The sequence below is a fragment of the Balearica regulorum genome, chromosome 1 (assembly GCF_011004875.1).
Source record: "Balearica regulorum gibbericeps isolate bBalReg1 chromosome 1, bBalReg1.pri, whole genome shotgun sequence".
Classification (NCBI taxonomy): Eukaryota; Metazoa; Chordata; class Aves; order Gruiformes; family Gruidae; genus Balearica; species Balearica regulorum.
Window position 1 is genome coordinate 83,140,953 of NC_046184.1, and position 23,155 is coordinate 83,164,107.

Below are 23,155 nucleotides of genomic sequence, written 5' to 3' on the forward strand. Positions count from 1 at the left end.
GATACTATTTGTTTTGTAAGAAAAGTTATGGTCTTCAGATTTTATTGTTTGTTTCTTTGTTTTGTTGTATTTTTTTTTAATTAAAACAGTTTTGGGTTTTGACTTCTTGGCATTTATGTTTTGTCATCCAATTGTCTTTTTTCCCATCCTTCTCCTTCCTTCCTTCCTTCTTTCCCATTTTTTAAAAAATTTCCAAAGGAAATAAAAATTGAGTAAGGAGAGAATATAATTTAAATATCTCTGTGATCCTGAATCTTTTTTTGCACGAAAACTTTTAAAAATAAAGATCAAATAATATTATTCTTTGTAAAATGATTTTTTAACATTAAAAATATAAGAAATTTAACTGGTATTAATTCCAGTCTTTTTCAAAAAGCCAATTTGGAGATTTTTTTTTTTCTCTTTTTGATTCCAAACCCACTATAGCTTCATTGTCATCAGGCTTGTGTTGCTTTTTTGCTTTTTTAAAATCCATCTTTCACTTTGACAAAGATTTTGTCTGCACTTTTCTGCTCTTTATGAAACATGAATTGCTTTATCGTTCTCAGAAGAAAAGTAAAGAAAATAATGAATTGAGACTAAGTGTTAGCTAATACCCAATGGAGCCTGTCAGGAGTACAAAAATAGATTACAGCATGCTGAATAAAAGATCACTGAAGACTTTTCCCTTAATATCCCAAGATTAAGCTGCTCCTTCTGCAGGCATTTGTTTTGCTGATGGAATATCTAAAAGGCTGTGAGGGCACTAGAGGATTAAAATTTAAGCAGAGACAAGACTACCTAGAAACAGTCATTCCAAGATTGCAAGTAGTTTTGCAGGCTAAGAGGAAGCTGAAGTTAAATGCTTGGGGGCACTCTTTGGATTCTCACTAAAACTCTGAATTACCTTTGAATTACCTTCATTAGACAGTTTATAGCAGGAGAGCTAAAGCCATGGCTGTGTCTTTGAAAAAGCTTAAAAAAAAAAAAAAGAAGAAAGAAAAGGAAAGCAAATGATGCACCTCGCCGTGCCTCAAGGGACGGTTTTGCAATCATGCTGAGCCTAATTGACGAACATGTTGTGCTTGCGCTAAGTCCTCAAAGATTTCATAGCACGTCAGCAAATATGCTACTATTCGCAGTTCAGTTTTGGGTATTATTTAGTTTGTGTCAATGCTGTGGAACTGTGGTAAAACAACATGTGATTTGATTCCAGCCAGCTCACCCATAAAAATCATCAATCAGCCCATGCTGTTGTTCATAGAGGGGCACCTATGTGGCTGGGTTGGATTAGATGAACGTTAGCGTCAGGTTTAAACTACAAGGAGAACAATTTAATGGAGACAGATTTAAAACATGGAGCTTTGTCATTATGGGGAAAGAAAGAAGCAGTGAGAGCTGCTGTGATTTCAGCTTCTTCAATAACTCTTGTTTACGAATGAGAAGAAATAGAAGAATCCAGCCTAAGGTAATAGTGGTTGGCATTTGTTTTTATTTTTGATGTACAAAAGTTCGTATTAGATTATGACATACTTGTTGTGAGGAATGTAAAATAGCTGTTAGAAAACAGAAAAAAGACAGTTTGATCAGTTGTACCATCCACCATCAATTCCATATGATATTTTTAATGGATTAATCATCATTTAATTTTTTTGGAGAAGGGAATTAAGATGACAATTTTTAACGAAAACATTAACATTATTAATGCTGCAAAGTTAAGAACTGTTCAAATTTTTAAGTTACAGGAATATCTTAGAGGTTTCTGCATAAATGGTGAGCAGATGATTAATTTGTAGAATCCCAGAGTACCTAGGGTTCTGCAAAAGATTTTTGATTGACCTTTTGGTTTACATGAGAGGCTTTGTGGTTTATTAAAATTATATGTATATTGTAGACAGCAGGTCTATTTTTTATTTTGGGAAAAGAAAAAGATGTTCTATAGAAATCTTGGCAAGTTGTATTAATCTGAAATCAAAAGTTCTGCCTTTTTAAAAAAGCATGTTTCTAAGTTTAAACCTAACATTTGATCATTTTGTTGAAAATGACCTACAGTAAAATCAATGCAAGGGGTTGTTCATTGATGTGCTACCAATTTTATACCAGTATAACCCCTCTTAAGTAATGAAGTTGTGAAATGATGCCCCTGGTTTTCCTCCCCACATGGCATTATTTAGGAAGTCATCTGAATGTATAGGTGCATGTCTGAGGTCTATAGTATTTGGGAAGGTATTTAGTCAGTGCAGTTATAAACTGTACAAGAACTGAAAGGCCTTGATTCTTCCAGACTAGCCCCTCCAGCTTCTACTTCCAGTCATCACAGGGGTGTGACAGATGTTTCCCAAGTTTGATCTGCAGATTGGTAGAAATAGCTGGAGGTCTTTCTTGAAAGGAAGGTCTTACAAGGCTTTGAGGGCTTGATAGGAAAGTAAAAAATTCTTTTCCATCATGATAATCTTATTTGCCTATCATCTTTTTGCCTATGACTTTCAACATATCTAGAGCTGCATTTCATCTGTGCACCCCACTCGATTTAAATCAGCTTATCTGGTCCATGTCCAATTCCTGCTTCTCATGTGATTCCTCTTCAGTTTGTGAGTCCAGGAATAACCATATTTTCTGTTCTTGGAATAGTCCTAAGAACAGATTGATGCTTTAGAAAAACCTGTTTGAGCACTGATTTCTAGGCTACATCTTGTTTGCCCAGTCTGTTTCCTAGAAATGATGATGTTGCTAGGGTCCTGGTGGCTTTGTACAGGCAAACAGCTGTTTGGAAAATCCCCATGTACCCAAATTCCATTTGAATTCAGTTGTGGACCCTTGGAATTATGTCCAAGGTTACAATAATTACGTCCTTAGCTAGACAATGCCTTAATTTCCTCCTATGTAAAATTGCATTCATGATTCTTATCTAGCTTTTGAGTCCCTTTAGACCTGAACAGCATTATTAATTTGTTTTTCTTGTTTGCTAGGAGAAAGAGCAGATCCTAACGACGATACGAATTGTTAATAAACTTTAAAAAGCCAACTTCCTAGCAAATAATTTAAATGTTAGAAACTAGACTTTATCATATCCCAAGCTTTTGCACTCTTCTGTGGAAGACACATTCTCAAGAAGTCAGAAACTCTGCAACTGTCTTTTCCATTTCCAGCAGACTTGGAGTAATTGGTTCATCTGGTGGGATCTCTGCTCAAGTAAATATAGGCAAAACCTTAAATCACCCATCCCCTTTGCACTGATTTTGCAACATAGTCCATATGCTTTATTACTGCAAACAGGAGTGATTTAAGAAGTTTTCTGGCAACTCCACTCACATTATTCTTTAGAGACGTACAGTATTCACCTTCCCTGCCTCAGCCTTTCTCCATGCAGCTTTCTCCGTGATGCTGGTCAAGCCTGTATATCTGCTACAGCAGAAAGCTGCATAAAAAGGATTCAGTTCTTTGTTCCTCTGTATCTTTTGTCCTCACTCAAATAAGGACTGAAGTGCAGGAGGAGCACAGTAAAGGATATAAATAGTAGAATTAATCTAATCTAATTCTAGGGATATAAAAATTCAGGAAAGCTAGTCTACGTTATTTGCTTGACTCCTTTTCAAGTCAAGCCAATAAAAAGACAGGGGCACTTCCATAGGGAATTTTGTTTGCCTTGAACATTTAGGCTAAGATGGAATAAATATTCTTCCCACTCCAGAAAGCCTGTTCCTTTGCAGGGCAAGTTCCTTAATTTATTTCCTTTACCTCTAATACTATTCTACTTCACAGACATGTTGCCAAACTTAATAAATTTGTAGTTAAGGTTTTGTCTATGTGATGATCACAGCCGGTGATCACATCCACAAGGAATGTATCTACCATTGCACTTAGCTCCTTTAATTGAATATCTTTCAGAAATGGGTATTTTTTTTAATAATGAGTTACAAAGACCATAACTATTTTCTTCAAACTTAACAAAACTGCTTTGTAACTTATAGCTGAACCATATTTTATGCACTACTTTTTACTTCAGTGTATCATGGCTGAAACTTAGTAGTAATCCTGGCAGACTTCTCTTGCTTTGCGAGTATTGTTGAGAAATGCGGAGAAAATGCTATACAGTTTCTTGTGTTGTCAAAAAATTAGTCGATTGTCTTGAAGTATGAGAAAAGAATCAGCCTAAAGATTGTTTCTATTCCTGCACGACTTAGCACAGCAAATTTGAATATGCTTACAAGAATGTCATAAAATGAAAAGAAGACTATAGAAAGCCTTACGAAGAACAGAAATAAATTAAAGAAAATAAAGTAGACGACATTCTTTTTAATGGGGGACAATTGAATGCGTAGCCAGATCTATCCTTCACACCTTTCTATGAAGGCTATCCCAGGAATGTTATTAGTTTCTTAACAGGAGTCAAAACCTGAGAGGGAAATGTATGGCCTTGTGGAGCTATGTAAAGCTGTATTATAAATCTTCCAATTAAAAAAATGGCTGCGCTACAACAAACCAGAGGGAAAGCAGTGTGCAGCTTTCTGTCATATACCCCACTTCATATACCTAGCACAGCTGGTCGAAAGAAGAACACTGAGTACTCTTGGCAAGCTCCAGTAGTGATCATGGTACTTCGCCATCTACGTAGTACGTAAGCATGATATCAGCAGTGGGCTGCACTGATAATTTCCAGTATCATAAATCTGTATTTTCACAGTTAGAATATATGCCATGGACCACATTAGTTAAATCCCTTCTTATGAACCTTGGTGAAAATTTCTCAGAAATGTTTGATATACCCGTGGCATACAAGAGTTGGAGTGTAACTAACTGTATGTGCTTGCACATGACTGTTTGTCTGTATATGTTTGTGTGGGAGTGATGTAACTTACATGGACTTGATGCATGTTTGTGCTGTTTAACTTGTCTTGCAGCACATGGCACCTCTGTGCATTCCCAGGGCTGAACCTGCCCTGCTGGCATGACAGTCTGTGTGGTTATTTGGCTAGAGAATAAGAAGTTTCTCTTGTATGTGAGGTGTAATACTGGGAAGGATTTGTTGACTAGAGTTGCCAAGCTTGGGAGAATGGTAAAGTGGGAGTGATGGAAATGGGAGTGATGTGCCTTTTAGGATGGTGCACATCATCAATTATATTGGGCAAGGGCATTGCTTGGACCACCATGAATGCAAAAGAATAGCTGTTTGTCCTTTGACCACATCTTGAAAAGTGGTGCTCATTCCAGGAGCATCAGTAAAAGTGGCAGCCTTCTAGAATAGCTTCTGTGGGTGAGCATGTATTTCTTCTTTGAAAACCCTCGTTTCTGAGTGAAAGTAGAACTATTCTGAGTTGTCAACAGATTTAAGACCAGCAGGGAACATGCCATTCCTTGGCTGTGTGAAGGAGGAGAGCACAATGTATTTTCAGGTTTAGATATTCCTCTAAGATGGTGGGGGGGACAGGGATGCCTCCATCAGTGCTCTGTCACACATGTACAACTCCCAGAAAGGGAAGAGGAAAGACAGGATGGCAGCTAAGCTCTGTCTCACTATCCGCACCAAAACGAGAGCCTCATTATCTCACAAGGCAGAGCAGCTCTGCACTGATGCCAACAAGAACCACAGACCAAGGTGCCACAGTTTGGTCTTCAGTAAATGAAACATAATGTCCAATGAGAAATCAATCCTTGAGGTATTAATTTATTTTCATTTTCCAGGCTGGTAGTCTTGGTGAATAGATTTTACTCACTGTATAGCAAGGTCACTGTGACAAATTCTGAAAAAATACACGTTCAAGTGTTTTTTGGTTTCACAAGCACATGAGCTCAGTGAGAAGGAACAGACTGAAACGGCAAGGAGAACAGCCAATCCTGTTATATTTGTCTTTCTTATTACTGACTTGCCATGATAAATATGGAAAATTATATTTGGCGAGAAGGAGGCTGAGAAAGGGAACAGATGGCCACCAAAAGAATACTAGAGCAGCTAATAGTCACTGGCATATTTCCGGGATAAAAATTTAAATCTGAAGCCAAGCAGAAGGGTTATCGATTTTTTTCTGATCAGGGTACTGTGTATGAGACTGATCCTGCTATGCTCTGACTAGATGAAGGTGGGCTTCCTGAAATGCATTCGCCGAATGGAATAAACAACCTCTGTCCTGCAGTTAACGACTCCTGCAGTTATGCTGACAGAAATAGTTGACAAGGTGGGGAAAATGTTTATGTTCCTACTGTATTTTGAGTGAGTGAGACTTCATTTGCTATGGCTTTTTAATATATTGCATGCTTTAACACCTACATTGCATTCTCTCTATGTATTCTACAGGCTTTGTTCAGTTTTGATAGAAGAAAGTGTCCATTTAAATGAGGAGACAATAGAGTCTATATTTTATATATTTGTGTATTTTATAATTTCTAAAATTCTAATCCATTTCTGATTTCTATGGTCAACTGGGAACTGAAAAAAAATAACCTGACATTTTGGGAATTATGAAAATGTGTCACAATTTCTGGTTCTGCAGAATGCTGTATGCTTAGTACTTAAAACTCCTTATGATTGCAGACTAGCTAGTGAATGAGGACATTGTTCTGTTTCTTGAGTAATAATCTGAACACATAATTTGAAGGGCTGGAATGGCATGAGATGATAGTTTGGTACTGAAGTGCAATATTGGAGCTGCAGGACAGGCCAAGCGCTATAGGAGTAGGACAGCCAGGAGTGAAATGGAGTGGAATAGTAACAGTTGCTTCAGTTTTTCTTTAGAGTGCATCTGCCAGAATTAAACCAGTCGCAACAGCTCAGCTGTAGATCCCATAGTAGATGTACAGGATTTTGCTAGAGCAGCAGCTGATGGGTCATCTGAATCAAGACCATCAAATAAGTCACTGTTGTGGACTAACTGATCGATCCACCTGCCACTTGCAGGACTGTTGTAGGCACAGATCAGGTTTTCCACTGCTAAAAGATTATTCTATGTACCTATTTGGGGGAATGTTATGAGGGCTGATCAGTTATTGATTTTAAAGTGTTTAGAATAAATTGTCCAAAGAGTGCTGAAGAAGTATAAACCCTTAATAAGTAGCTTTTGAGAAGAGAGACAAAGAGAATCACAAATTTCAATGATTAAAAAGAAGGCACAGCCATGGGTGGATAGACTGATTTTTCTTTTGCAGTGTAAAAGGAGAAATGTCCAATCTTTCCCTGGTGAATGGAAATTAGATGGATTCTGAATTCTGGCAGCACATTTTGGTGCTCACTCACCTGCTTCCTTAGGTCTTTCTGGGTTTTAAAGACATTTTATAAATGATTCATGCTCTATTAGTAAATACAATATACTTTGAACTTTACATAAAGTAATGTAGACATCACTGCATGGACTTTTAAAAGTATTACTAAGAAATAAAATGCTATTTTGGAGTGAAGACTCTGCAGTCTGTACAGGTATGTGAAGCCCACAATTTCTTTGGTTTTTGGTGATAGCTGTTTCTCTCTAAAATCCTGGCTTTATATTGCCTTGGAGTTAGAAAAGCACAAAGTGGTTAAGAAACTGTCTCTAAATGCAGTGTAATCTTTTCATCAACTCCAGAAACTGAAAAATAAAGCTAGCTGGGAGTAAAGTACAGATGAGATGTGGGAAAAAGTATAACATGCACTAAAATTAATTGACTTATTAAGACCTGTGTTGATGTATCTAGAGGAGTTATTAATGTGGATCCCAGACTCATCTTCATAACAAATGTGATTCTCCCTTGAAATGCAGGATATGTAGTTTGCATGTGAAGTGTTTGTCTGTAAAAATATTCTGGCACTGGGTTTTCCATAGATCATCTATGTAAATTCACACTGAACGACTGTTGTGGTTTAGCCCCAGCCAGCAGCTGAGCACCGCACAGCTTGCTCGCTGACTCCTCCCCCCTGGTGAGATGGAGTGATCGGAAGGACAAGGTAAAACTCATGGGCTGGGATAAGGACAGTTTACTGGGACAGCAAAGGGAGAGGGAAATAACAACAACAGTACTGATAACAGAATATACAAAGTGTGTGATACACAATGCAATTTGCTCACCCCTGGAGCCCAATGCCCAGCCCATCCGTGAGCATCTCCTCCCTAGACAGCCGCCTTTTTGTAGTGCGCATGATGTCATATGATAGGGAATATCCCTTTGGCTAGTTCGAGTCCTGGCTGTGTCCCCTCCCAGCTTCTTGTGAAAATTGACTCTATTGCAGCCAAAAACCAGGACAAGGATAGTGACCACAAGGACATTGGGTGCACTGGGCAAAGTATATCATGCACTAGGACATTCGTATGTAGGAAGCAATAATCCAGTGGTTCTCTTCCAGTGGCATTTGTTGTGGTGGCTCTGGGGATGTTTTGGGTTTACAGCACATAATCCCTTACCCCTGGCCAGCTGATCTCCATCCAGTTCCAAAGACTGGAATTACTATGTCCTGCAAAGACAGGTCTTAGTACCTTTCCTTTTCCAAATATTCTCCTCTGCTCCACAAATATCCATGACCTTTCCTCTCCAACTGTACCCAATTAGCCTAATAAAGTTAAACCCAGTGCTATTGTTCCCAGCTTGTTCTGGATCTGAAGTATACCATTTAAGCTTGCAGAAGGACTTATTTATTTGTGGTATTTTTCTCCCCTGACTTTTAAAATTAAAAGAAAGAGAAAATACCTGCCATGGACACTAACAACACAGTTGTCCAAGGGGCAATTTCTAGCTGGTCTGCCCAGCTTTAGTGGTGTCTTCTTGGTTGACGGTGAGACAGCTGAACCTGCATGTCAGAGGGCAGCATTTTCTTCATGTGATCAGGTAGATTTGTACATAGAGTTTTCTCTCCATGTTTGGTGTGGAAGTGTCTTCTAGAGGTCTCTAATCTAACCTCATCTCCAAGGATGGAGCTCCCACAGCCTCTCTGAGCACCTATTCCGTACTTACAGAGCAGGATGCATCAGATCCATTGTTCATCTACCTTCAGCTTGCTCTGCATCTTTGTAGCAATGCTAATGCATTCTGGATATATCGCGGTCACTGTATGTGCATGGATCAGTTTGTACACAAGCATCTCTCACCCACTACAGATCCTATATATATGCACTGTATTGGCACAGATGCAGCACTTTAATCTGAGTTGTCCCTTCTTTAGGCTGAGAGAGAGGCCCTTTCAGCACAGCTAGGCTGCATCATGACAGATGTTTTACGGCCAGTACAAAACACATTCAGCCTTCTCCCCCAGTATGTAGATATATTTTCACGTGGACTAACTGAAGTCCATGACGAAGGGCCTTTCAAAAGTGATCACCTGGCACTGAATAGGCTATGTGTCATTTTGAAGAGCAATGACTTTATCACCAGCATGCGCTCTACCCATTTAAGACTGTGTGACAGGTACAGGCCATGGAAACCCTGGCTGCACAACAGATAAATAAGAATACCATGCTGCTTTATTTAAGTGTTTCTAATCTGCACCTCACATCCATAATATAATTTTGGCTTCAAATCTGTTATTTTAAAACTCTAAAGATCCCCACTCATGCCTCCAAGTTCCTCTGCTTCTGGAGAAAATATTGCTGTTCTACCACTTCAAAACTTCTACAGTGGAACTGACATGTCTACCTGGATAAAGATGAGAAGAAGGACTTGGGGGTATTGATTGATGAGAAGCTCAACATGAGCCAGCAGTGTGCGCTTGCAGCCCAGAAAGCCAACCGTGTCCTGGGCTGCATCAAAAGAGGTGTGACCAGCAGGTCGAGGGAGGTGGTCCTGCCCCTCTACTTGGCTCTTGTGAGACCCCACCTGGAGTACTGCGTCCAGCTCTGGGGGCCCCAGTACAGGAGAGACATTGAGCTGTTGGAGCGAGTCCAGAGGAGGGCCACAAAGCTGATCAGAGGGCTGGAGCACCTCTCCTATGAAGACAGGCTGAGAGAGTTGGGGTTGTTCAGCCTGGAGAAGAGAAGGCTCTTGGGAGACCTTACAGCAGCCTTCCAGTACCTGAAGGGGGTCTACAGGAAAGCTGTTGAGGGACTGTTTATCAGGGAGTGTAGTGACAGGACACTAACGGGTAATGGGTTTAAGCTGAAGGAGGGTCGATTTAGATTAGATGTTAGAAAGAAATTCTTTATGGTTAAAGTGGTGAAGCACTGGAACAGGTTGTCCAGGGAGGTTGTGGAGGCCCCCTCCCTGGAAGTGTTTAAGACCAGGTTGGATGGGTCTTTGGGCAACGTGGTCTAGTGGAGGGTGTCCCTGCCCGCAGCAGGGGGGTTGGAACTAGATGATCTTTGAGGTCCCTTCCAACCCAAACCATTCTATGATTCTATGATTCTATGATTTTTTTTGGCTGCAAGTGGAATGACATTGTGTCACAGAGCCCAGGGACAAGGCAGCACATTTGACCAAACCCAGTGGGGTTCACTCCAACCTATGGAGCAGAGCTCCAAGCTGCTGTAGCCACAGAGTTTTCAGTATCTAAATTATTGTCAAGATTTCTGCAATTCACTACAGTCTGTTATTGGACAGAAATGTACAGTGCTACTTATCATGTTCATTTTTACAAAAAAGCTGCTGAAAGCAGTAGTAGAATCTTAAAAATGATGAGCTGCTTAGCACTTTCCCCATGTTTCTTTTTTTTTTCTATGTGTTGCTAATATTATCTGTCCGTTGAAACCAATGTATTTTTTCTATATCTCAGTAAATTTAAATATTGATTTGTGTTCTTATAAAATCTGTGCCACAAGTTGAATCAGTTTAATGCTGCTATTAGCAATGGATGGACTCACAATCTGCCTTGTGAGGCAGTTTAAGGCTGTCCTTCCAAGCAGACTTTCTATCTGCTTTCGAGAACATATTTAGGGGTGGCAAAGGCCCCCCCTTCCCCTCCGCTCACTACCACATGGGCATATCAAGCATGCTGAGAGGCATAATAGGCAAAGCAAGCTGTCTCTGCACCTGCCCACAAAACAGCTGTTCATCTGTGAGAGGAATTGCTAGAGCGTAGAGAGTTTTCAGCAGCTTTTGTGGTCCTCTCTCATACACTGTGTTGGCACAGGCATTGCCACAAAGGAAAGAAACATAGAAAGCATACAGAGATTTCAGGATCTTTTTATTCCAGAATCATTTTTATTAAAGCATCATTTCATGTTTGCAGTCTTCCCATGTGGATGCATTTTCTCAGTCTCAACTGACTGTTCAAGAGAGAGATCATCTGGGATCTAACAGAGTCTTCCATCAGGTACGTGATTCTTCAGCTGACTTTAAAAATATCTCAATACTTGTTTTCTGAGACCCCTTTTAATAAATGAATCTGAGCAGAGGGATGTCCTTCATTCCCTGCAGTCTTCCATTTCCCCTGTATCTGTATGACTGTCCCAAGTGCCTGCAAGTATTTTGGTTTTGTTAGCTTAGCTGTTCAGTAGGATTTGAGGAATTTCTTCTGCCTAGCCACTTTTGTTTCTTGAAGCTTTCATAAAAAGTTCACCAAAATCTCCATTCCAAGGTTCTAAAGACTTCTCCATAGTATCGGAAAAGTAAACTTATTTATTCAAGTTGGTTGAATTGAGAGGTTTCTTTCTTTGCTTTTTGAAAAAAATATCAAACCTCTCTGTTTTTGTTAAATGCTTGACAAATACATTTCTCTCCTTCCTTGATGATAAAAATTTCAGGTTTATATGGGTTGTAGCCTTAACTCTCTGGACCTTGTGATGCATTTGATAGCACGTAGCTGATCTATTTCAGATCTATTTCAAATATTTTTTAAATTATTTGCCAAAGAAATAGTCTACCTTGAAAATTTTCTCTGTTGATAAGATTGTGATTTCTCTCACTTTAGAGAATAGTCAATAGTCAATTAGCCAAGAATATTAGAGGTCCTAACATTCATAAAGCCACATCTTTAAATGACTGACTTTAAAGATCGAGTGGCATAGAAGTGTTTTGCAAATAACGAATGGGAGAAGTCTAAAGGAAGGAGTAATAATCCTGGAGTTTTCCAATGAGTACAAGCATTTATTTTTCAATAAAGGCGAGCAGAGAGCTTGCCTTTTCCTCACTAAAAAGGTGTGCAACAAAGGGGCCTAGTCAAAGTGAAGTCCCTGGGAAATAAGGGGGAAGGAAATATTGAGAAACCAGTGCAGGGAAGACCCTCTCACTGTCTCCAGTCCTGGTGTTTGGCAGCAGTCCAATCCCAATTTCTCTCCTACCACTGGGAATAGCTACTGATGCTGCCTGCCGTTTACTCTTCATGCCTGCTTATTACCCTACACATGCTTTATTTTCCCCACTCAAAGGAGTCCTGCTGCCTGGAACGGCTGTTCAGTTTCCAAGCCCAACCGCCTTTTCCAGCTGAAGCAGTCACCTCTCTGATGCTGGATGGAGATGCTCTTGTGGGGAAACTTCCATGCCCTAAAATGTGCCAGGTTGCCCGATTGCCTGCACAACCTCCACCTGCCCATTAATACAACTGAGAGCTGCTGGAGAGTATCTGCTCTTTTCCCCTTCGCCATTAGGTGTCAGAAGTGAACCATACACATTTTCTAAGGTTTTAAATCCCTCTGATTTTCGAAGGTGTGACACAGAATTGCCTGCTAGGTCGTTATGTAATATTTACTTATGCTTTCTATTTAGAAAGTCAGCCACGGTGTTCTTTCCCTCCCACATCTGGAAGGTCAAGCAAAGCATGGTTTGGTTGCAGACACCGCAAATCTTCCCCCCCTTGAAAGCAGCCTGCCTCAGATAACAAATAAGAGCTTGCAGAATGTCCTCCCCTCTCTTCAGGTGAGTTATAAAGCTCTTAGACATCTTGTGTTTGAGCAATTAATCAGCTTCTCTCTAGTACTGCTAAAGAGAGCGTCAGTGGCAAAGTATCACAAGAGTGTGTGTGTGTGGGAAGAGAGAAATAATTTAGCCTCAACATTTGCATCAGTTTCTGTTTTCAGCCATAGTTAAAGAGAAAAAAAAAGGAAGAACTATAAACAGTCAAATAGATAAATTGCTTACCAGCATAGTGGTGTGTATCTCCAGATATTTTAATGGACACCCAACATCACCGGAAGTTTTTGAATTCATCTTCACTTTTGGTGTTCCTTCTTTCTCATTTTTTTCACAAATCCTGTGTCCATTTCCTGTCTATACTTGTCTTCCTTTTCTGTTTCTCTACCCAACAAATCAGGGACCTGCACTACTTACCACTACTACTCTGATCACTCCTTTTTTCACCTTTCTTCTGCTTCAATGAAGTCTCTTTATTGAGAGGCTTGACAGGTTCTACAGGCTCCGATATAAAGTCTTTTCCTATCTCTAGCACTGGAAGTCTCGACTTAATGCATTTTGTTTGGGAAGTCAAATACTTTAACTTTGAAATTGGCAGCTTGTTACTACTACAAATGACTTAATTTGGTTAGAGGGGTTATGTATCATTGGGTGAAGCTACAAGATGCAAAATAGCATGAATGAGGAGGTGGAATGGGTTAGTCTCCAAAACATAAATTTTATTTAAACCTTAATTCTGTGGCCTTCATAAGTCAAACCTGCACTCAACTCCTACAAAACCCAATGATTAAGCTTTGGATCTGAGAATGAACCATCCCCCATTTTATTTTCTGTGAAAAGATTGGAGCCAAGTGTTTTACAGAGGGTTTGTTTGGATTAATTTTCATTCTTTAAATGGAATTTATAGACTTCCAATAAGAAAGCGTTGTGCTTGGCTTAGAAGTGCCAGGGGGCAATAAACATTTCAATCTTGAAAGCATGATTATGTGCCATCTGTTTTGGAGACCTTCTTTGTTTACCCTTCCTTAGAAATGACAGAGCATTGCTGAGTTGAGGGAGTGTGTACTGGAATGGGGATGGAGCAGAGTCCTCAGGCTGGGGCTCAGCAGGATAGCAGTAGGACTGACCTGGGTCAGCACAGAACTGTATTTGAGCTGTTCAAGTGGTGCCGCTCATACGTGGCTGCTCTGCTTTTGTAGCAGTTAATATTGCAAAAGAAAATATGAAGGTAAGGTGCAAGTATGGGAAGATGATTTTATTTTAAAACAAACCCATTTTCACTTGCGCTCGCACATTCTTATCTCAAAACTCACAAGCACCAAGATGCCTGTATCCAAGTGGTACCAGTCAGGACTTCTTGCAGGGACATGGTAGACTAATATTGCTCATTGGTTGTCCATATCACATCACCTGGATTATTCTTATCTTTGCAACCATGTGCTGGTTTTTGAATATAGCTTTTGTACCCATCTGACACTGAGAGAGACTGATGTTTTGTATCTCCATCCTGTCCCACTTCTGTGAGTCATCAAGACTTTCTCAAAGGATCAAGAGTTATAAATAAAGGAATAATTTAGGTTGAAGGGACCTTGTCATCATTTAACCCAGCTAAGCCCCACACAGCCTTCGCTCACTCCTCCACAGTGGGATGGGAGAAGAGAATCAGAAGAGTGAAAGTGAGAAAACTCGTGGGTTGAGACAAAGACAGTTTAATAGGTAAAGCAAAAGCCATGCACACAAGCAAAGCAAGACAAGGAATTCATTCACCACTTCCCATGGGCAGGCAGGTGTTCAGCCATCCCCAGGAAAGCAGGGCTCTGTCACGCGTAACGGTGACTTGGGAAGACAAATGCAAATGTCCCCCCCTTCCTCCTTCTTCCCCCAGCTTTATATGCTGAGCATGACATCATATGGTATGGAATATCCCTTTGGTCAGTTGGGGTCAGCTGTCCTTACTGTGTCCCCTCCCAACTCCTTGTGCACCCCCAGCCTCCTCGCTGGTGGTGTGTGAGGAGCAGCAAAGGCCTTGGCTCTGTGTAAGCATTGCTCAGCAGTAACAAAAACATCTCTGTGTTATCAGCACTGTTTTCAGCATAAATCCAAAACACAGTCCCATACTAGTTACTGTGAAGAAAATTAACTTCATCCCAACCAAAACCAGCACAGACCTCCAGAAGACATCTAGCCCAACCTCCCACTCCAAGCAGAGCAAACCTGGAGCAGGTTACTCGGGGCCTTGTCCGATTGGGTTCTGAATATCTCAAAGGATGGAGAGTCCACAGCTTCTCAGGGAAAATTGTTGCAATAGTGAACCACTCTCATGTTGAAAAATGTTTCTCCTAATATTTAATCAGCATTTCCTGTGTTGCAGCTTGTATCCATTAGCCACATACCCAAATCGTCCTCAGAGTCTGGCTTTGCTTCTTCTATATCATCCTGTCAAGTAACTGTAGACAGCAGCAAGATCATTCCTGAAGCTTCCTGTTCTGCAGGCTGAACAAATGTATTTCCTGCAGCCTCTCCTTGTCCATCATGTGGTCCCGGCTCCTGACCATGCCCTGAATTTGCTCCAGTTGGTCGATGTCTGTGTGCTACTGGGAAACCCCAGACTAGACACAGTACTCCCAGCGTGGCTTCACAAATGCTGAATAGAGGGGGAGATAATTTCTCCTACCCTGCTGGCTATCCTCTTGCATGTGCTAGGATCTTGATGACCTGCTGGTACAGGTGACATCTGTATATCCTTTCTTCTGCAATTTGTTCTTTCAAGTACTTCTGCACCCACACAGGCCCATTCATTCCCCATTCATACTAATCTTGATGTTTCTGTTGTAAAAGTGCATGTGTGCAGACCCAAGCTGGTGTCCCTGCAGTTCTGTGGGCTGCACAAGCATTCTCAAGGATTCTAGCACAGCTTTCCAGTGGATATGCCCACATAAAAATCTGAGATGGATAATGCCTGTTTTACTGTCTTTCCTGCTCTCTGTACTAGGAAGACCATACTCAGATCCTACCCTAGCTCGTGCAAGTTACTGCAACTTAATCAAACCATGGCAGTTTGTAGCATTTATAGAAAGTGAGTGCCCATGTATTGAATGAACCTGGAAGATGAACTTCCTTCTCTTATTTAGAGATTTATCTTTCCATGGTCCAATAGCCTCTAGTGCTATTCGCAGAATTTGCTCTCTAGGTAAGTAGGGCGTTCCAGTCCCCAAGCTTGCTTGTTCTGTCTCAGCACAAAATTGACATAGAGATCGCTCAAGAAATCCAATATCCAAATCTTGCGGTTTTGTCTTTGGGAATGTAGCATTTTAAAATATATTTTGGTACATATTTCTATAATTGCAGATCAGCTGAATGTTCCTGAAAATATCTGAAAACAAAATTTACTTTTTCTTTTTCTTGGCAGGAAAATGGAACTCAAGGCAATTTTTCCAAATTTAGCCTTCCAAACAGTCTTCCTGAAACTGATACCAGAGCCCAGACAAAATCATCAGAACTGGAAAGCACCAGCATCAGTGTCAAACTGCCTATGACAGCTTCAGGTAGGATATGATAGAGCATGCTATAAAAACCAGAGTGAGAGGCTACCTGCACAGACAGGGAGTGCATGCAGTCAGGAAACACAGTGACCAGAGGTCCCATGCTAAATGGTCACTGAAATATTTAACAAACAATTTGGAGGAAAGGAATATGGATGGGGTCAGTGATTTCTAAAAATCCTACTTGGAGATGTATGCAATAGGAAAATGAATAGGCTAACACAAATATATAAATGAGAGAAGTATGCATTATACAAAAAAATGTATATTTGTCTAAGACTTACAACAGGTCAGGTAGGTGACAGCAATATTCTATTACAGTGATAAAACACTTTTCCCACTTGCTTGTAGTTGTGTCACTTTTTATCTATGTGGGCTAAGTTGCATTTTGGGAGTTCTCAGATCTAGAAGGTTTCTGGCAAAGTTAATCTATTTTTGTAAGGAGTCTAGGAGAAAAAAAAAATAGTGGCCTTTAGCATCCCTCCATTAGTGGATGAAGATCTGCCACTGTTTAACAAAACACCCACATGCATGCCTAGACAACACGTCGATTTGTAATGCTATCGTCTGATTATTTATGTAGATTTAAATGACGAAAGTGGAGGTGTTAGGGTAGCTGAAATGTTTCTATGCAGGAAGAATCAGAACTAGGAGAACTGCAGATCTGGGCTTCATTTAATTCCTTACCTCATGCATCTGAACTCGACATTTTCTATCAGAAAAACAAGTACTTAAAAGTTTTGGTTAACTAAAGCTTACTGCCATTTTATAAATATGACAGTCAAATTAATAAAAACATACAATTTTTATAATATAAGCTATGAAGCTTGCTGAAGCATATAGACAACAGATGGGATTTTCAAAAACATCTAGGTACAAAACTTTGCTCAGAATCAAATAATTTTCACCTAAGCTCTCTTAAAAGTCTTACTGACAGGTGATGAATGCTAACATAATACTGTAAGTCAGAAAAAAACCCATAAATTCATGCAAAATGTCAACATTGTAGAATCATAGAAATGTTGGTTGGAAGGGACCTCTAACAGTCAGCTACTCAGACTCCTGCTCAAAGTGGCATGCTCTAATCTAGAATGTTTCATTGTAAAAGCAATTTGCCATTGGGTTTCTGACATTTTATTAATTTTTTTTGTTTTATATTCTTCTTTTTCTGATTTAGAAGCCTTGAAAAATTTTAGAAACCAGCTAACAGTCTATGAGCAAAAAGAAATTTTCAATTATACAGAGCTATGGTTTCTTGGGCTGGAAGCTAAAAAGATTGAAGGTTTGCCTGAAACCCAGAATAATAATTGTTATGATGATGAGCATGGTTCCTACTTAAAGGTAAGTGGAAAAATTATGGTTTTCATTTTTCAGCTCAATAAGTTTGCAGTGACTGTCTGCCAACTCTTAAGTGATCTATGTGAGATAAATGTTGTTTCTAGAAGATAAATATTCACATAGTGAAAACATCAGTACCAATCACTTTAAAGCTCAGAAGAGAATCTTAGAGAGACCCACTTTGCATCTCATTCAGGACTGATGCAAGGTAGGTGGGTTAATGAACTTATTTCCTCTTGTTATTTCCTCTGTCGCCCTTGTTTAATGTAGACTTCACTTGCTACCAGTCCAGCGTCTTTCATAGACAGCAAACTCATACACACAAGAACTACTTTAAAGCCTGATCTTTGTCGTACTATCTGAATCTGAACTATTTCTTTTCTTTTGAAGGTTTTACATGACCATATTGCATACCGATATGAAGTGTTGGAAGTGATTGGGAAAGGGTCATTTGGGCAGGTGGCTAAATGCCTGGACCATAAAACTAATGAATTAGTGGCATTGAAAATAATAAGGAATAAGAAAAGGTGAGACGTCTGTTAACTTTAAATCAGTACAATCAGCTCTTTATTGTATAGGCAATGACAATCTGGGATAATGTGAACAAAACAAAATCAAACCGCCTGGCTTGATCAGGCTTTCATTAAACACAGTGAGAACGGAGCGCAGAAAGGTGATGTCAGGGACTCAGAATTGTCCTGGGCCCAGTGGAGACACAGGCACAGTTTTTCCAGACTTAGAAGGAGGTGTCTGTATCTGTGACGCAGTTAATACACAGCACAGGTAACCAGCCCTGCACGACTGAGAGCTGACAGCCTACATTCCCACCAAGACTCCAAATCCACAGGAATATGCTGGGAGGCTCGAGTCGCTCATTTTAACATGAAAAATTTTACACTATGGTGCTAAGCAACCTCTTCTCTCTATGTGACTGGTTACAAATTTTTAGTTGAGTTTAGCTTGAACCAGAGTCAGTGAAGCAGATGAGAATGATGCTGTTGACTCCAGCAACAGAGTTTTAGCTGTTCAGTTTTCCCCCTCAGTGAACACTAAATGTGAAGATGCTCTTCAAAACTGACTGTCTTACTGTGGTAGGTGTGAAATATGGCCCTGTTCGAGTAAATAGAAGAATTCCTGTGGATTTTGAAAAGATTTTACACTGGATGCTCATTTGAGACTGTTTTTCATTTAAATATTTTTTCAGACAAGTCAAAATAACTACTCTTATGTGCTATATAAGGCCAGTATATTTAGACTAGGCAACAACCATAATGAATCAAAGTTACAGTAGTTAACACGGGTGAATGGTGAATTTTTAATCATTGTCCCACATGTTGAGTTTACATTAAGATTGTGGTGTTTGTAACATTTGTATTGCTACAAATGCTAGATTGAGTTAATGTTACCATTCCCATGTCCTGTGATATTTCAGATTTCACAGCCAGGCTCTGGTAGAAGTGAAGATCCTTGATGCTCTTCTGAAGAAGGACAAAGATGATACTCACAATATCATCCACATGAAGGAATACTTCTACTTTCGCAATCACTTCTGTATTTCCTTTGAATTACTGGGGTAAAGTATACTTTCCTTTACACGAATCTTAAGGAACGTTGTAGATCTTGTGCCTTACAAGCTTTAATTTTTATGCCTTCTTTGGAAGAATTTTCTTCTCTTAATGTTACAGGAGAGGAATACTCTTTAAATACAGACTGCATAACTGAGTGTTTGGTCACCAAAGGCGAACTGAAAAAGGCCCAGTTCAGACTTCACACAGACAATGACATGATTCATCCCTTATTTTCTGTGCTGTGTGTTGAAGTCATCTTCCCTGAAAGACCTAAGGGGAAAAGAGTAAAACAATAAATTCACAACTGGTAAACTTCAGGATATATAAACATGAATAATAGTAAATAATTAAAAAATATAGCTGTTTCTTGCTTTCTATGAATGTATGCTGCTGGACACATCTTAGGATTGGAGAATTTTCAGGGAATTGGAGAAATTTCAGGGAAATCAGACCATTTTATTTGCCAGCCTCCTTGTAATCAGGGCATCAACCTGGAATTACAGAGGTTATGCACGGTTCCTCATCCCTTAAAGTAAAGCCCCATTGCTACACATGTTATAGCCCTTGCTGAAGATTCATCATTGTATGGAAGGCTTGATCTCAAACAGACCTAAATTCATTGTGTTGCTGTTTGTGAGTCTGTTACTCAGAGACACACAGGGATGAAAGTTGACTCCTTGTCTCCAGGGAAGTCACAGACCAGTCTTTCCAGAAAGCTGCTATAGAAACTCATAGGAAAATATTCACGGGATAGCCAATATGTTCAGTTCTTTGCAGAACAGTTGAAGACTGGTTGTCATATAAAAATATTTTTATGGTGCAATTTTTATTGCTTCTAAATTACAGTGAAAGCCCCTTAATTTGTGAACTTCTCCATCAGGTCCTTATAACTTCATTTACTTCTGAAGGAATGAACCTTGCCTGACACCAGCGGATGCACAAGCGGGGAAGGCAGAAAGCTACAGTTGTTTGTGTCCTTGCAGACGCATGTGGTCTTGCTGAGATCATATTGCTGAGGACACACTTGTGCATCCCTTCAATAGCCACCATCCCAGTGGCCATTTCCTCCTCTGAAGAACACCCACGCATTAAGCACTCAGTCCTTGCCAGGGCCATAGTAGGCCCGTAGGTGGCTTGGCGGGGCCCATAGCAGGGCTGCGTGGAGCTGGAGACCGGCCCTGCTGTGCTCTCGCTGGGTCAGGGGCTGACAGCCCTGAGGGGGCTGAGGTGGGGTCCTGGTCCCTGGGCAGGTGGGGGGAGCCCCGGGGTGGGCTGGGCAGGGACATCAGGGCTGGCGGTGCCCTTGAGGTCCAGGGCAGGGTTCACGTGTTGCCTACCACACTTGACAGAAGTTAGCAACATCATTTCATGCACTGCTGGAAGGAGCTAAGATACGATGGTGACAGGAGGAACGTAAACATCTAATGTGACCTGACTTTATGGGTGTATTTATCTAGAACAATTTACTGCTGATTAAAGACTTTTTAGACAAAAATGATTTACATAAGGTGCCAAAGCAAAGACAGGAAAGAAAGGAAACAGAAGAAAATTTATTTCTCTTGGTTCCTGAATGATAGTTGTTCTTGACTGAAAACAGCACAGCTGTATAACATAGCACAGCATAGTTTAGCAAGCAAGCATGTCCACTGGCATTATATCTTCTTTAGATCTGGAGGCTCAGGGAGAGGTTTGTGCATATTGCATGCAGAATAGCATTCTCAAGGAGGAAAATAGCTAAGTCATTTTCTTCTGCATGAGTCCTCCCTCATGTAGGAAGGCAGGCTAAATACTCTCTTAATGCACTATCAACTAATCATGCCTTCAAAAATAAGTTCCCTAATCTCTTTTCTGGTTTCTGTCTTCTTCTTCCACCCCACAACCCCCGCAGAATAAATCTGTATGAGTTGATCAAAAAGAACAATTTCCAAGGTTTCAATTTGTCTTTAATTCGACACTTCACTCAGTGTGTGCTGAGATGTTTACAAGTGCTCTACCAGGAAAGAATCATTCACTGTGATCTGAAGCCTGTAAGTACAGTGATTTCATAACCTGTTATTCTCTACAGAATATGTTAGCTTCATCCTATTTCTTACTGATTGAGAGGAACTCTCAGAAGAATCCTTAAAACTCAGTAGGGTATTTGTACAGAAGATATAATTTGTTTCAGATGGTATTAGTACTAGAGTCGAGTGATTCTTTCCATTGCTTCAGTTCATTCGCTGTGGTATTATTACATGATTATCTGGTTGCCAAAATGTATGCAAATATGAATCAAATTCAGGTAATGACATTTTGCTTACAGAAAGAAAAAAGTGCTTGTGAAATTAAGTATTTCAATATGAAAGACAATGCAAGGAAATATTCACACGGCAGCCTGTTTCAGGTCATCCTGTTAAGTCTGTTTAATTTCATATGCAGAACTATAAAATCAAGTAGCCAAGTAAATGACAAAGTAATTCTATTGTACAGTATTTAGGGTGCTCACTTGTTTCTGGAGGAACATCTGTGATGCAATTCCTGCTGCTGTATCTGCTAAACATTCGTGCTAGGTGAAACATTTCCATTCTCCTTAAGCCTAAATCTCAAATTTTTGCAATTTTCTGAGATTTCTAAAGTATTTTAATTCTATTTTCATTTCAAGTGAAAATTTCTCTTGATTTCTTTTTCAAAACGGCAAATATGAAGCAATCAGTCAATCAGCTCTCAAGTGAAAATCATACAATCACAGAATCATAGAATGGTTTGGGTTGCAAGGGACCTCAAGGATCATCTAGTTCCACTCCCCCCTAGCCATGGGCAGGGACACCCTCCACTAGACCAGGTTGCCCAAAGCCTCATCCAACCTGGCCTTGAACACTTCCAGGGATGGGGCTGCCACAACCTCTCTGGGCAACCTGTGCCAGTGCCTCACCACCCTCACAGTGACGAATTTCTTCCTTATATTGCATCTAAATCGACCCTCCTTCAGTTTAAACCCATTACCCCTTGTCCTGTCGCTACATTCCCTGATAAAGAGTCCCTCCCTGACTTTCTTACAAGCCCCCTTTAGGTACTGGAAGGCTGCTCTAAGGTCTCCCTGGAGCCTTCTCTTCTCCAGGCTGAACAACCCCATCTCTCTCAGCCTGTCTTCATAGGAGAGGTGCTCCAGCCCTCTGATCAGCTTTGTGGCCCTCCTCTGAACTCGCTCCAACACCATGAAAAATAAATATGCTAAGGATGAAATTCTGCTCTCACTTTGCTTAATGTATCTAGACTTAGAATTCTGAAGAGTCACATACTCTCCATACCCATTTTTTTGCCAATGTCTTTGCCAGACTAGTTTGCAGTGAGAAGTGAAGACTTGCAAGATAATCAAAATATCTTAATCAGAAACAATTGGCCCAAGGAAAAATCTGTTCCCAGGCAGTAACTGACAAGGAATGAGGCTGGCAAGATCAATGAGAGTAGTCTGTATTTAAATAGAGTAACATGCTAGAGAACATTTAGTGAGTTAACTAAGGGAGAATTTTGTTCTCATTCCACGATTGTAAAGTTTCATGAATTTAATTTATATTGCCTGAAACTCACATCTGTTATTCCATCTGCCTCCTATGATATTTATCAACGTAAGACAGAGTATGGAGTTTCTCTGGACTTCATGCTAGGTAATCACTGCTCCCAAGAACCTGGTTTTGCAGTTAATCAGCTCCTTTGCATTGTGAGAGATTCAGTATTAGAGACAGAGTCCTACCATGAGCATGAAGGGATAGCTAGCTGCAGAGAGAGGATGCTTCTTCCCGTAACAGAACCAAGAGCACCTGGGTAGTGGAAGTCAGTCCTTGCCTTGACTTTCATCAGTAGTGGCTTCTTCCTCCTGTCACACACAGTACTTCCTTATGAGCCCACTAATTACCCAAGAAACTACTTTCATTATTTGGCAGCAGCCTGGGAACTGCTTGGTCCTGCAAAGCGTTGACATATAATCACTTTAAAACTGGTTAATAAATGTAG

At 40.2% G+C, this 23,155-nt stretch overlaps 1 protein-coding gene across 3 annotated transcripts in view; it reads left to right on the forward strand.

Annotated features, from left to right (window-relative positions):
• Positions 1-1,362: 1,362 nt before the first annotated feature.
• Positions 1,363-23,155, forward strand: part of DYRK4 (dual specificity tyrosine phosphorylation regulated kinase 4) — a 34,956-nt gene continuing 13,163 nt past the window's right edge. For all 3 annotated transcript variants that reach the window (XM_075761700.1, XM_075761708.1, XM_075761716.1), the window contains exons 1-9: positions 1,363-1,447; positions 6,011-6,152; positions 11,099-11,182; positions 12,574-12,723; positions 16,127-16,262; positions 17,437-17,600; positions 17,988-18,124; positions 19,030-19,170; positions 21,054-21,192. In XM_075761700.1, coding sequence (XP_075617815.1) covers positions 6,129-6,152; positions 11,099-11,182; positions 12,574-12,723; positions 16,127-16,262; positions 17,437-17,600; positions 17,988-18,124; positions 19,030-19,170; positions 21,054-21,192 — 975 coding nt within the window. In that variant the 5' untranslated portion in view covers positions 1,363-1,447; positions 6,011-6,128. The remainder of the gene's footprint in view (positions 1,448-6,010; positions 6,153-11,098; positions 11,183-12,573; positions 12,724-16,126; positions 16,263-17,436; positions 17,601-17,987; positions 18,125-19,029; positions 19,171-21,053; positions 21,193-23,155) is intronic.